Raw genomic sequence first — 13,859 nt, 5'->3', positions numbered from 1 at the left:
GTGGAGTTTCTACACACCATAGATTAAGGTGTGGAGCTCTGCTGTACCTCGAGTATTAATGCAATTACTATTGTTCTTCTATTCAATTCCGCTTGTTCTTGTTCTAAGATATCACTTGTTCTTCAACTTGATGAATGTGATGATCCGTGACACTCATCATATTCTCAACTATGAACGTGTGCCTGACAACCACCTCCATTCTACCTTAGATTAAGTAGATATCTCGTGGATTCTTTAACCGGAATTTTCGTGGTATAAGCTAGAACTGATGGTGGCATTCAAGAGAATCCGGAAGGTCTAAACCTTGTCTGTGGTATTCTGAGTAGGATTCAATGATTGAATGACTGTGACGAGCTTCAAACTCCTGAGGGTGGGGCGTTAGTGACAGACGCAAAAGAATCACTGGATTCTATTCCGGCCTGATTGAGAACCGATAGATGGATAGCCGTGCCGTGACAGGGTGCATTGAACATTTCTACTGAGAGGATGGGAGGTAGCCATTGACAACGGTGAAACCCTTGCATACAGCTTGCCATGGAAGGAGCCTTGCGTGCTTGAAGAAGAAGACAGTAGGAAAGCAGAGATTCAGAAGATGGAGCATCTCCAAAACCTCAACCTGTTCCCCATTACTGCAAAACAAGTACTTATTTCATGTTCTTTTACTTTTCACAATCAACCTTGATAATTATTGATATCCTGACTAAGATTTACAAGATAACCATAGTTTGCTTCAAGCCGACAATCTCCGTGGGATCGACCCTTACTCACGTAAGGTATTACTTGGACGACCCAGTGCACTTTCTGGTTAGTTGTGCGGGATTGCAAAGTGTGATTGCAATTTCGTGCACCAGGCTATGGTGACCGGAAAGGAGATAAATTGGCCTTATTTTATGGTTCATCATATGCTTGAAATGAAGAAAGGAAAATCAAGTGTTGGTTTAGGATATGCCTGCCACTGGAATAAGATTTTCACCTGGCTTGGAATTGACTTGAGTGAAGAGAAAAGTGTCGTCTTGAGTAATGTAGCCAAGATTGATGACAGCACTCTAAGACAGATGGGAAGAGATCCGAATGTCCAAGAGGCTGAGGTCCAAGGACAACCACAATACCCTGAGGTGCAAGCACAATCATAGGAACCTCCCTAACCACCCCCTCCTTCGCCAACAATGCAAGATTTGATGGATGAATTGTGAAGCATGAGAGTATATATGGAGGAGCAATTTGCTGATATGAGGCAGCGTCAAGACAGGCAAACTGAAACTATCAATCGTCAAGGAGAAGCAATTGATATTTTATACACAAATCTAGGCATCACAAACCCAAGGGGCATCATCCCAAGGCCTAGACCATGAAAAAATTGTTATGTAGAACTCCACATGATCCTATGATCCCCATTGATGATTGGATGAGAGTTAATGTTTCTGATTTAGAAAAAATCTAGGACAAAATCTAGGTGTTATTTTCATTGTATCATGAATTGTGTCATTTCACTTTTGAGAGTCCTAAGTATTATTGTTCACTGGCTAGTTTGACAAATTTAAATGATTTCATCCCTCCAAATTATATTATGAATTTTACTTTGGAATTGATTGTAACTTTGTCATTGGTTCATGAAATCCAACAGATACATAAGTTATATACTATTTGTTAGTAGTATGCAAATTTGTAGAGATGAGAAAGGTGGCAAATAATATTTTGATTGTAGTATGCACAGCTTCAAAGCCAATATTATTCACATGAAATAGAAATTGATTTGTGCTTTCTTTTTTCTCTTCCATATAATGAATGAACTGTCAATTCCATATAAGTCTATCTATATTCAATCAATTGTTTTCTTAGTGCAATCGATTGTAGTACACTTAAACACTGTTCCAATCGATTGTTTTGTTACTGTAATCGATTGGATTACACTTAGTTACTGCTTCAGTCGATTGGAACTTAATACAATCGATTGAATAATGGGTGCAATCAGGTGTTTGTATGGATTCAATCGATTATTTTCTCAGTGCAATCGATTGAAGTACACTTAATCACTGTTCCAATCGATTGTTTTCTTAGTGCAATTGATTGGAGTACACTTAATTACGGTATCAATCGATTGGTTTTTCATGCAATCGATTGAATTATCATCAATTTCTTTTTCAATCGATTGTATTGTTATTGTAATCGTTGCAGTAAAAACTAATTTGTGGTTCAATCGATTGTTTTCTAAGTGCAATCGATTGAAGTATCCACAATTATTACTTCAATCGATTGCTGGGGGCTTGATTTCGCGCAGTCTATCAACCAGTTTTGAAACTTTTTTTTTTGTGACTTTGATTTTTTTGGTGACTGTAACTTTTTTATTTTAATCATTAATATGATTCGCCTAAGATTATTATTATTATTATTTTATTATTTATCTACTTAAAGATAATTATGGATAAGATATAATAATATCAATAAAATAAATTTATTTTGTTAAATTGTAAATAAAATTCAAGATATAATTTGATTTGTATTTGATTTTAACTAAAAAGATAAGATATCTTAAATAGTTTTAAGATGATTCACTTGATTTAAAAATTTTAAAAAAGATAGAGTTAAAATTTGGTTATTTTTCTTGGGTCTATATATATGTGCTCAATCCGACTTATTTTCTATACGTTCACAAATTATTTTAAGTATTTTCTCTTCAACCAAATATACTCATTTAGTCTTCTTCAGTTAATAATAATCATGAATATTCCTCCTAATGAAGATTTAGTCCTCAATGATGCATGTAATACACAGAATAGGTCACTGGCAACAGACTGTGATTTCACAGTTGATCTTGGTGATCAAATTGGAACTACAATTCCTAGTGCTAAGGTAAGACGTAATCGGTTTTTAAATTTTAGTAGAATGTATTATGAGTAATTTAATCTTTTATATAATCTTTCTACAGGATGACCTAGTTTTCAATGACGAAAATATTCAAAGCAAGGATCTAAATAAAACTGAAGAATTGTCTAGTAAAGTGGAAGAGCTCCTCCGTGGCATGGAGGTAATTTAATTTGAGAACTAGTAATGCAAGTTATATTATGTCATACAAGGTATATAGTATAAACATTTTGTCAAACTCTTTTTGTATTTTTACATTTATATGACATTTGTTTGCAGTCAATGAGAGTTGTAAACATGGCTCGGAACGAAAAGATTGATAAAATCTTTGAATCTGTAAGCCGCATTGAGACAATGATATCACAACTCAGTCTAAAGAATGATTTCGAGACTCCGACCAAGCTTTCTGTACATAAGACACGTCCATTCTCAAATAGATTGAAGGATAAGATTTTGCCTATTGATATTGATATTGCTATATCAGACGATGAGGATGATCTTATCGAACTGGACAAGAGGTCTTTTCTTCACGATGATCCGTTCAAAATTGATATCAATATGGACAACCCAGTATCCCCAACTATAAGAGCCGCAACAAAAAAGAAAAATATATCAAAGGTAATGCATGTTCATTAATGGACAACAACTCATATTTTTTACTATTATATTCTTAATATGATAATAAGAATTTACGGACTCTATTTTTTTAGGGTAAGACCACTATAGGGACACAAAAAAAATTACCCTTCATATCCCCAGGCGGCATTAGAAAGCCAAAGATTGAGTCCAAATCATCCAATAAATCCAAGGCATCTTATGCACTGAGTCAATCCACAAGTGGTTATAGAAGACCTGTTTATTTCTTTTCCATTATGGAGGTAATTACCATTTAGACACCAATCTTTTATTATCAATTCTCTTATGAGTACTACTAATTAACCATATAGTTGTGTATTGCTAATATTTTGCTGTAAAACGTTCGTAGTCAATGCAGTGTAAATTTATGCCAACTCCAACCATGCATCTTTTGGAAGATCAGATAAAGGCCTGTGCATATGCATTTTCAGCCTCGCTAGATCCATTGTAAGTTAATATGATATTATATTTGTTGTTGATGAATGAGGACCAATCTAATTTGTTTTTGGTTTTTAACTGTTACAGGAAAGAACTTGTGGTAACAGATACAATCAGAGCAACTAGATCAGACTTTGAACATTTCATACCTGACAGACCCATTACTGATAAGGTACACAAATAATCTATTCATTAAACAACATCTGATTGTATCTCACAAACGAGTACTATATTTGGATTATGTTCAGATTCTTGAATTACCGACATTGAGATGCACTGATGACCAATCTGATGTAAGTTTCAAGACAACGTGGCAACTTCCACCGAGATTTGTGGTATGCAATATAACCCCTAACAAGATAATTTTACTTATTATAAGTTATAAATGTAATGCTGATATAGAACCATACTTTATCATGTACTAACAGTTATATTCGTTTTGCATTAATGAATTAGGTGGATGCCTTCAGCAAGAAAAATTTAGAGAAGAAGATGGAACACTATATTTATAAATTTATGCAACCTACTCCTGATTTAAAATTTGTACGATTTTTTTTTGGATATTCATGGTTAGATATAGTTTTTCATCATTAACAAAACATATCTTATGGGAAAATTTTATTTTCTAGATATATGTTCCTATTCAAAAGGGTACTCACTAGTATCTAATGGTAATTTTGATTTGCGATCGCACAATCTATCACTTGGACACCTATCTTAATGATGACAGAATTCACTATCGTGAACGTGTTATCAAGGCACTAGTAAGGATTTGAAAAAATTTTACTAAGCTTATTTGCTGATATTTTGTTTTTATTATCTAACTAGTTAAATGAAATTAGGCAAACCTACTGGAGCAAGTCATCAAGTCGAACTTTTACAAAGATGATGGCATTCAAGAGTATAATAAACAATTTCATGACTACAAAATTACAAAGCCAGATGATTTACCTCAATTTAGTTCAAGCTTGAACTCTGCAACTTGGGTAATGAATTGGATGGATATGACTTTTGAGTTTAAACCAAATGGTAACAATAAGGTGTGTATTTGTAAAACAACTCTCTAATATTTACTTACCATTTTTTGTACTAATTTATAGTGAATAAATTGCAGCTTGAGGATCACGATATTCGCATGATAACCGCTGTGCATTTACTCAGGAGTCGGATCAACCATAAGAAGTCACAAATTATAGCGTCGGCTGATGAGTTTTGGAAATTGCACACAAATCATGAGATGTAAAGATTTTTTGTAGTAATCTAGATAAAACTTAATACTTTGGTTATTGCCCATTTATTTGTTATGTTTGGTGGATATACTTCTTTAGTTATTTTTCAATGACTTCTTAAATAGATATTTATCATTTTGTGACTTTTACAATTTTTCTTTATTTCTATGCAATGTATAGATATTTTAGTTTAAAAAACTCATTATTTTAATGAAGTAATGTTATTTTCATTTATTATTTCAACAACAATGACATACAAATATTATGTCTTGTGAATTATATTTTATTTTATGTAATTAATTTATATTAAAAAGAATTCCAGATCTTTTTATTTGTTTGCATTTTATTTTATAGTTTTCATCTTATTAAGATTTGACCTCTCTATTTTAATTAAATTTATATATATTGCTAATAGATAAAAAAATCTAGATAACAGTAACCATAAAAACAATAAATCATGATTACTATGTATTGTTGCATTTGGAAAGAGATACTTTTTTAAAAGATGAGAGTATCCATTTTTAGGTAATTTATTTTGAATCATCAAAGTCGATGCTCCCCATTGACTAGGAGTGGGGATAGATTGCAATTGCAATATATTTAGATTTTGTATACGTACACGCCGCAGAAAATCGATTTGGTTCGATTCGATTCGGTTTTTTCAATCATTTGAAAAATGTAAAATTCTATCCATTCTTACCTAATAAAATTTAAGTCATAATACGAACATATGAATCATAGTGTGAAAAACTTAAGCTGTAAAGAAATAGACTAAGTAATAGCAATGAGAATAACGGTGGTGAAAATCAACAACTATTATCATTCAAGCACTACTTGTATACGATGTATATATATCAGGTGATTTAAAATTATGTCTTCTAAAAATTAAAACAACATAAATTAGAACAGTAAACCAGAAATTCAAATTACATAATGAACCTGACTCAGAAAAATCAAGAAGCAATATGAAAAGCAAAAAGGGACTGAATCAGAAATAGAACCAAATTGAACTGAAATTATAAACAAACTAATTTAAAAAATCTTCATGTAGTGCACCAATTCCATAAATTCTTCCTCTTTCACATTCTCCTTTCCTGTGTTATCATTGAGTAAACAAAAAGTGCAGAATCAACTCTAAATCAAAATTACTCTAAATCAAAATAGAACAAAATGTTCTTAATTAAAATACAAAATCAGAATCAATAACTAATTAGAATCTATAAGACTGAACCAAAACTAAATAAAACAGAATCAGAAAAAAAAACCTTAGGCTTAGGGAAGAACTTTCTATGTTAGGCAATTCCTTTGAGCTTGATATCTGTACATTGAATAATGAATAGTTAACAACAGAACAACAATCAGAGCAAGTTCAGTAAATCAACAACAAATAAATGAACCATAATCAGAAGCAATTTCAATAAATCAATAAGAATTAAAATAAACAATGAAGAAAAATCAACAATGAAGAACAATCATTTTCAAATGCCGTCCAATTGAACTTATCACCTCATCTAATTCCATGTGAAGTTTTTTTCACAGCAATAACCATACCTGAAGGCAACTCAGCCTTGTAAACAGATCATTGCCCTCCAATGCCCATGAGGTATTTGTCATGAAAATTATTGGCAGCTTTAATGATGGTTTCAAATGCCATTTTTTCCATCATGACTCCATATGAAAAATTGTTCTTCTGGTTGCATTTCTTTCAGACACCAAATAATCCAAAGATAAGAAGCAGAACCAATAACATGACCAAAGTTAGGCTTGACCTACCATTAAAATTAGATGGAATTGTGCCAGAAAAATTGGTGCGAGAGAGATTCAACCACTGCAACTGCTTCAATTCTCCAAGCACTCTTCGTATTGTTCCATTCAACAAATTCCCACTAAGATCAAGAGAACAGACAATAAAGAGCTCCGAATGACTTGAGGTCAGAGGGGATGCTTCCTTCTAGTTTGTTGTTGCTCAAGTTCAATTCCAACAAATTAGGTAACAGAACAACTTCAGCAAGGTTCAAATCAAGAATTATCAGAACCAAATCAATCAATTCATAGAACCATAGCATGTCAGAATCAATATTCAAGATCATTAACAATCATAAATCCCAGTAATGACAAATGATAATAACAATTGAAGAAGCAAGATGAAAACGATGTAGATTAACTAACCAATTAAAAGTTTAAAACAATAATTACAGTTAAAAAAACAAAATATAAAACTTCTAAAGAGAGCGGAGATTGTAGTATCGTCGTGAAAAATTCAATTCGACCGGGCTTAGTCAAGGGAGAAGAATCAGAAGATGAATGTACTTACCTGCTCAATCAAGCAAGGAACGAACTAGATCCTTCAAGACAGAGCACAAAGCGGGACAAGGAGCATGACGGTGGGGCTGAAGAACAACCACGACGAACCCGGCGGTGACAGTTTGACCAACGACGACGCGATAGAGGCTAGGGTTGTGTGGAGGCTAGGGTTTGATTTCTTTGGTGGAGGCTAGTGCATTTTGCTGATGATTAAGGAGTAAGGAAGGAGTTGGAGACGGGATCCAAACGCGTGCGATCCCTTTTTCTCCTTTCAACTTCTATACGGCGTCGTTTCTAGTAAACAGGCCGGGTTCCGATCCGGTTTGACCGGCCGGTTTCGGCCGGTTCAACAGTTTGTGTCTGGTTTTTAGAAAAACAGTTTCTGCTAGTAAATTGAACCGCCTAAGCTTTCGGTTTGCGATCAGACCGATTCACCCGCCCGGTTCGGTCCAGTTTGCCGACTAAGCTTTCTAATAGTTTTTTTGGGTTTTCTATTTGACTAGTTCGGTTCGGTTCGGTTCAGGTTTCTACTGGCAAAACCGAACCGCAAAAAAATAGTTCAGGTTTATCTGATTCTGAATGAGAAAAGAAGGGTGGGAGGGAGTTAGGGGAAGGGGGTTGACGCGTTACGCGTTCGGTGTTGTTTTTAATCAGACCGGCGTCCTTTTGTTGAACCGGTCGGATAGCACGGTCCGGTCAAACCGACCGGTTCAACAATTTTCAACAGTTTTCAATCTGACGGTTTTAAATACTGGACCAGACCGTTTACATTGCCAGTTTGAGTGATTTTTTTTTACCCTTTTCATCAAACCGATAATCAGTTGGCAATTATCTCATCTAAAAGGCATACGCAAGACTATTGGAAGAATATATATATAATTTCATTAATATAGTGCAAACAAATAAATAAACACAAATATGGAAATGATTCATTCTGCAAAAATATTAAGTATATGGAGGTGGCTAATTATCACTATCTAACTCAGCTGTCAGTTCTGGATATATGTCGCCATCATCCGAACCATTAGCTTTATCTTCAATAACGTTGTTGTCAATGTCCTTTTGCCAGGGACATGTTGTCTTCTTATGTCCTTTCATTTGACAAATACTACAACGTTGCCGCTTCATCCTAGATGGTTGTCCTGAGCCTACTCCGCTTTGATGCACATACGGATTGCTACTTTTAGCTACACTTGACTGAGGTTGATTAGTGCCTTCATCTGCAGCCTTGTAAGATGAGTACAATCCCATAATAGGTCACGTGTCTCTTCATAGCTCTCTGGTACTTTAGCAGCAACAATAGCCAATTGTTTAAAAAATTCCACCAAGGCACTTTGATGACTAATAATAACAGCATCCCTGGTGAACCCACTTGGATCATTGAGTGCTGATTTAACCTTTTTTGTCCATCTATCCAATACCAATGACCGGGGAATCTCACAGATGTCTTTGTCAACCAGAACTTTCACAATATGTTCGCAGGAAATTTCAAATGACTCCATTCTTAAACAGGTACACGTGAAGATCATTTCTTCTTGACGAAAATCAACGGTCCACATAAAATCGGGCCTCCCATGCTTACACACAATGTACTTTTTGCAATCATCGGTATTATCTATGTTAAGCACCCGCATTGATCCAGCTCTAGAGAGAAATGGCCGAAAGAAAAGAAATATCTCATGAGTGTATAACTCAGCACCATATCTCTCTAGCAGCTCTATACAAGTTTGCATGATGGGCACCCCACGTGTAGATTCATAATCAGCATTAAATTCTTTAAAGCGCATGTGTGCAACACACCTTTGAAAATGCTCTACAAAACTTGTCAAATCATACCGCGACCCCACATACCTTCCTACAACTGAGTGTAAACCTTCACATCTTGATGTAGTTCTAAAGTCAGCAAAGAATTTTCCTCTTATATATGCAGTAGCCCACATATGCTTCTCTTCGTACATGTTGATCACCCACGGCTTATCCTCAATGCCAAATTCTTCAATAAGCTGAAACCCACTTACGCTTAAACACGGGAATTTCGTAGTCTCCCAACATGATTTTTCTGAAGTTAGATGTAAACGATGGATTTCCAACATTGCTAGTTGCATTTCGAATGAGGTGCCAAGCGCATAATCTATGTCTGACTTCGGGAAATACATCTCTCACTGCATTCCTAATCGCCATGGCCCCATCAGTTATGATTGAGGTCGGGGTCTTGCCCCTCATTACAAACATAAGCTGACGCAGGAGCCAAATATATGTATCAGTAGTTTCGTCCGCAATTAACGCAGCAGCAAAAATAATTGTTTGGTTATGGTGGTTAACCCCGCTGAATATGACTAATGGACAACTATACTTTTTCTTCTTGTACGTAGCATCAAAAGCAATAACATTCCCGAAGAGTCGGTAGTCTAGTTGGCTAATCCCATCAGACCAGAACAAATTACGTAACAAACCTCTTGAATCGTGACATGCCTTGAAATATAATTGTGGATCCTTCAACCGCATATCCTCCAACTTCTTCAACACTCGTGCTGCATCACCAGGAATTTAACGCCTTTGCTGAGCAATCTAATTGTACATATCTCTGGGACCATAGCCAACAAATTCGTACCCGCCTGCTTGACTAGCTAGAAGACCAAATATCCGTGAGGTGCTAATCCCTGACTTTAGCATGTTCATCATTTGCATAATATCTGCCTCTGACATTTTTCTGTGGGCAGGCAACATAGCACTGAATTGTGTATCCAATTATCATGGTTGTGTTCGTCAGAGAAATAAAAGATATGCCACCTTCCACTTTCTGGTACAAATTTAACATCCATTCGGGCTTCACATCCAGTTCTTGTTTCCAATCTAGGCTCCTTCTTCCTTTTTTCCATCGTGTAATATTTTTTCATCCTGAATCCTTGCCTATGACATACAAACTTTTGTTTGTAAATCTCGCCAGTACTATTCTTGAAGGTCTTGCTCTTCCTTGCACTAAAGCCCTTCGACTTTGAGTACTTCATATAAAATCAAATACAAGCTGCAAAGTAGAAAAGTGGTATTTGCCAATTTCCTCCGTAATATTCTCACTAAATTTCAAAGTTGTAATGTCTTGCACGGAGTCAACTGCATAAGCGGCTTCAAGGATATCTTCTGACATATCAGATTCAGAAAAAAAAACGCTCCCTCAGTAAATTCATCTCTGAAATCTTGCTCGAATTCATTCTGTTCATCCATCATATCTTGGACACTTACTAGCTCTTCTTGTTGGTTAAAGTCATCGTCCTTCTGGTATTGCTCATTCATCTCAGTGTCCGTAAATATACCTGACATCTTAAAAATGTCCAATGAAAAAAATTATTTAATACACACAAAGTCATATATTTTTATTTGTGGTTAAAGTTAACAATTAAAAGTAAATAATATTTAAACTTTTTTGTTTAACAAAATTAAAATAAAGCATAAAAATAAGAATAAATTTATATAGGAGTACATTCATTATGTTATAATTTTAATAATTAATGTAAATTTTAAAAAATTGAATAAATTTATATTTATTTTGATTACATTCAAAAGTGAATTATATGTATTGATATAATCAAGAAATATACTTAACTTCTTTTATAATAAGTAAGTTTTTCAATAATTTAATTTATTAAAAAAATCTCATCTTTTTATTTATCCTACAAAATAAAAATTCATTTTAATAGTTTTGAATAAGACAATTAAAATAAAATATAAAAATAAAGCTTGAATAAAAAATACAAAGTTTTCAATCTAAAAATATAAAATAGTTAAAAAATAAAAAATTATTTAAATATGATTTTTCAAGACACTCTATAACTTAGATGAATAAATATTATTTTTAAAATGATTCATGATATATTGATACAAAATTTATTGTATGTAAATATTTTTAAAAATTAATAAACCTCTCTTGTTAATAACAATATTGGAACTTAAATTTGAACGCTAATTGATATTATATACTGTGTAGGTACTTAGCGTATATTAGAAAAGTACGTTAATAATTTGAAGAAAAAAATTATTAGTGTAAATTTATTTTTTTTAAAAAGTAATCCTTATTGAACTATTATACTTTTATTCCTTCAAAATATATCTTAATAAAAATATTTGTAACAATAATTTAGATCCAATAAGAATATCTTAACGAGCAGTTACATCATTCTGTCATGGGTTAATGCAAAATTTACAGAACATGAGTACGTGATTGAGTATGTTGTTTTAGATTATAAACATAGGGGTAAAATAGGAAAAAAAATAATCGACACCAAACCCTTTGTATTCCTAATATAAATTGTTATAGATAAGTATGGTTTCTTAAAATTTTGGGGTGTCCAAGCCACTACTTGCCCCCTCTAGGTCCGTCCCTGATTGCTAGCTAATTAATTAATAATAAAAAATAATAACATCTATTTACTTTTTAGTATTTCTCAATTTCTATGAATTAATAAAAGATAAAAAAAATATTATTTTCTTACACAATCAATTTCACGAATAAAGTATCGAAACAAATAATTGCAAAATTAGAGATTCTATTCACTAACCTCGATTTTGTAATCAAAACAATGGTTTATTTTTTGAACACTACAATGAAAAACTTGATTGGACCTTTGCTGATTGCTACAACGGTGATTAACGATGAAGAAATAGTGGATATTAAATAGACGGATAAAAAATTTAAAAAAATTGGATATTGAGTAGATGGATGTTCCAAAGAAAAACAATTAAATTTTTTATAATCAAAGAAAATGATACACGATTTCAATGGTGGGATTGAATAATTAGTGATGATTATTCACCAGTTTATAATGTTAATATTAAGGAAAAGATAAGATTAGTTTATCTACATCAAAATAAAGCAGCAAAAATTGAAGATAGAATTTTAAAGATAAGATAGATGAATAATAAGATAATTTCTAAAAAGATAACAAGATTGAAATAGGCGCAGGACACATTTCAATCGATTGGGTAGCATTACCAATCGATTGAAGTTGGCAAGAAATTCAACTTCATCACCTTCCAATCGATTGGATTATATTACCAATCGATTGAATTTGGCTAAAACTTCAATGTCATCACTTTCCAATCGATTGTATTTGGCAAATCCAAGTTGTTTTCATGAATTCAATCGATTGAGTAACAAAAACAATCGATTGTTTTGAGGCATTCATTCGATTGGAAAGTATAAACAATCGATTGGTTTAAGCGAAAAACCATTCTATCTTACAACTTTCAATCAATTGTTTTGTGATACACTGTCATCCAATCGATTGAGTTATCATTCAATCGATTGTTTTGATAAACCAATCGATTGAATTTCAAGGAAACACGATTTGGAAGCCATGGACGAACGTCACGAGATCAAATTTAATATTTTAATCAATTAGAATGGCCAAAAGCTTTATTAGGATCAATAGAGGATATAATTGGTTGTTGTTTTTGTATTTGATTGTTAATAAATATAATATATAATTGATAAAATAATAATTTATAAAATAAAAAACAGTTTCTATAATTAAATAAAATATATTGGGTCAATTTGTAAATATAATTTGTTAAAGAATTATATAACAATTGTTAAAAAAATTCTAAAAACATGTTTTTTAATGGGATCATTAAGTGGTCCAAAGGTTATGGGACCACCGAATTCTAAGCCAGATTTATGATTTAAGGTATAAATTTAATATAAACAAAATAATTTTAAAAAAATTAGTCAGTATTGGTTAAAGAAAATTCGTTGGCTATCATTACTCTTATTTTTATTTAGAAGTATCAAAATGGTGGCTCAAAGCCTGGTTTCAGTGGCACGTCATGCAGTGGCATTTTTAATTTTAATTTTATTTTTATAGTTTTATATTTTTGTTTAATTATGATTGGGTCAATTGAGTGAATCAGTAATTGGATTAATTATTGGTTCGGTTCTAATAATTATAATTAAAATGATAAAATAGTATTAATATTAAAATAAAATTTATAAATATAATTATTTTTTAAGTTTATTACTAATACAATAATAAATAATTCTACAGATATAAAATATTTTTTAATGGTACTCTTTAAGTCTTGAGTGACTTAAAATTTTCAATAATTGAATCAGAACTAAATTTTTTAACGATTTCTTTTTCAATGTAAATAAACAAATTATTTCCAACAAAGAAATTTTTCATCATGGTTTGTAACATTTTTTTCATTATTTTCATTGCTAAAAATAATTGTTTTGTAGTAGCCGTAAAAATTGAAAAAGTTAATATTAAATGAATTAACCCATCAATTAAGTAATATATTTTAGATTTGTTTATTTTCACTAAACATCTATACAATTTAAATAGTTGATAGATTTTTTATTTTTGAATATTGGCGAGCATCAAAAATAAAATATTA

At 32.3% G+C, this 13,859-nt stretch overlaps 2 protein-coding genes and 1 long non-coding RNA gene across 4 annotated transcripts; all 3 read right to left on the bottom strand.

The window, feature by feature from the left end:
* Nucleotides 1–6,024: 6,024 nt before the first annotated feature.
* Nucleotides 6,025–7,704, bottom strand: LOC127740690 (uncharacterized). Of its 2 annotated transcripts, XR_008001495.1 has the most exons (4): nucleotides 7,480–7,704; nucleotides 6,717–7,167; nucleotides 6,431–6,483; nucleotides 6,025–6,259 (listed from the first exon to the last, which is right to left on the bottom strand). It is a non-coding gene; the product is annotated as an uncharacterized LOC127740690 (long non-coding RNA). The 2 variants fall into 2 exon arrangements; XR_008001496.1 differs by having other exon boundaries at nucleotides 6,717–7,704.
* A 728-nt stretch (nucleotides 7,705–8,432) lies between these two features.
* LOC107458121 (protein FAR1-RELATED SEQUENCE 5-like) lies at nucleotides 8,433–9,427 on the bottom strand. The gene is made up of 2 exons (XM_016076336.1): nucleotides 8,756–9,427; nucleotides 8,433–8,696 (listed from the first exon to the last, which is right to left on the bottom strand). The coding sequence occupies exons 1-2, from the start codon at nucleotides 9,425–9,427 to the stop codon at nucleotides 8,433–8,435; spliced, it is 936 nt and encodes a 311-aa protein (XP_015931822.1).
* A 37-nt stretch (nucleotides 9,428–9,464) lies between these two features.
* Nucleotides 9,465–10,614, bottom strand: LOC107458120 (protein FAR1-RELATED SEQUENCE 5-like). Its single transcript, XM_016076334.1, has 2 exons — nucleotides 10,521–10,614; nucleotides 9,465–10,000 (listed from the first exon to the last, which is right to left on the bottom strand). Exons 1-2 carry the CDS (start codon nucleotides 10,612–10,614, stop codon nucleotides 9,465–9,467), a joined length of 630 nt encoding a protein of 209 aa, XP_015931820.1.
* Nucleotides 10,615–13,859: the final 3,245 nt, after the last annotated feature.

The sequence above is a fragment of the Arachis duranensis genome, chromosome 7 (genome assembly GCF_000817695.3).
Source record: "Arachis duranensis cultivar V14167 chromosome 7, aradu.V14167.gnm2.J7QH, whole genome shotgun sequence".
NCBI classification, from domain to species: domain Eukaryota; kingdom Viridiplantae; phylum Streptophyta; class Magnoliopsida; order Fabales; family Fabaceae; genus Arachis; species Arachis duranensis.
Note: the sequence above shows the minus strand (reverse complement) of the source record. Positions and strands in the feature narration are given on the sequence as shown.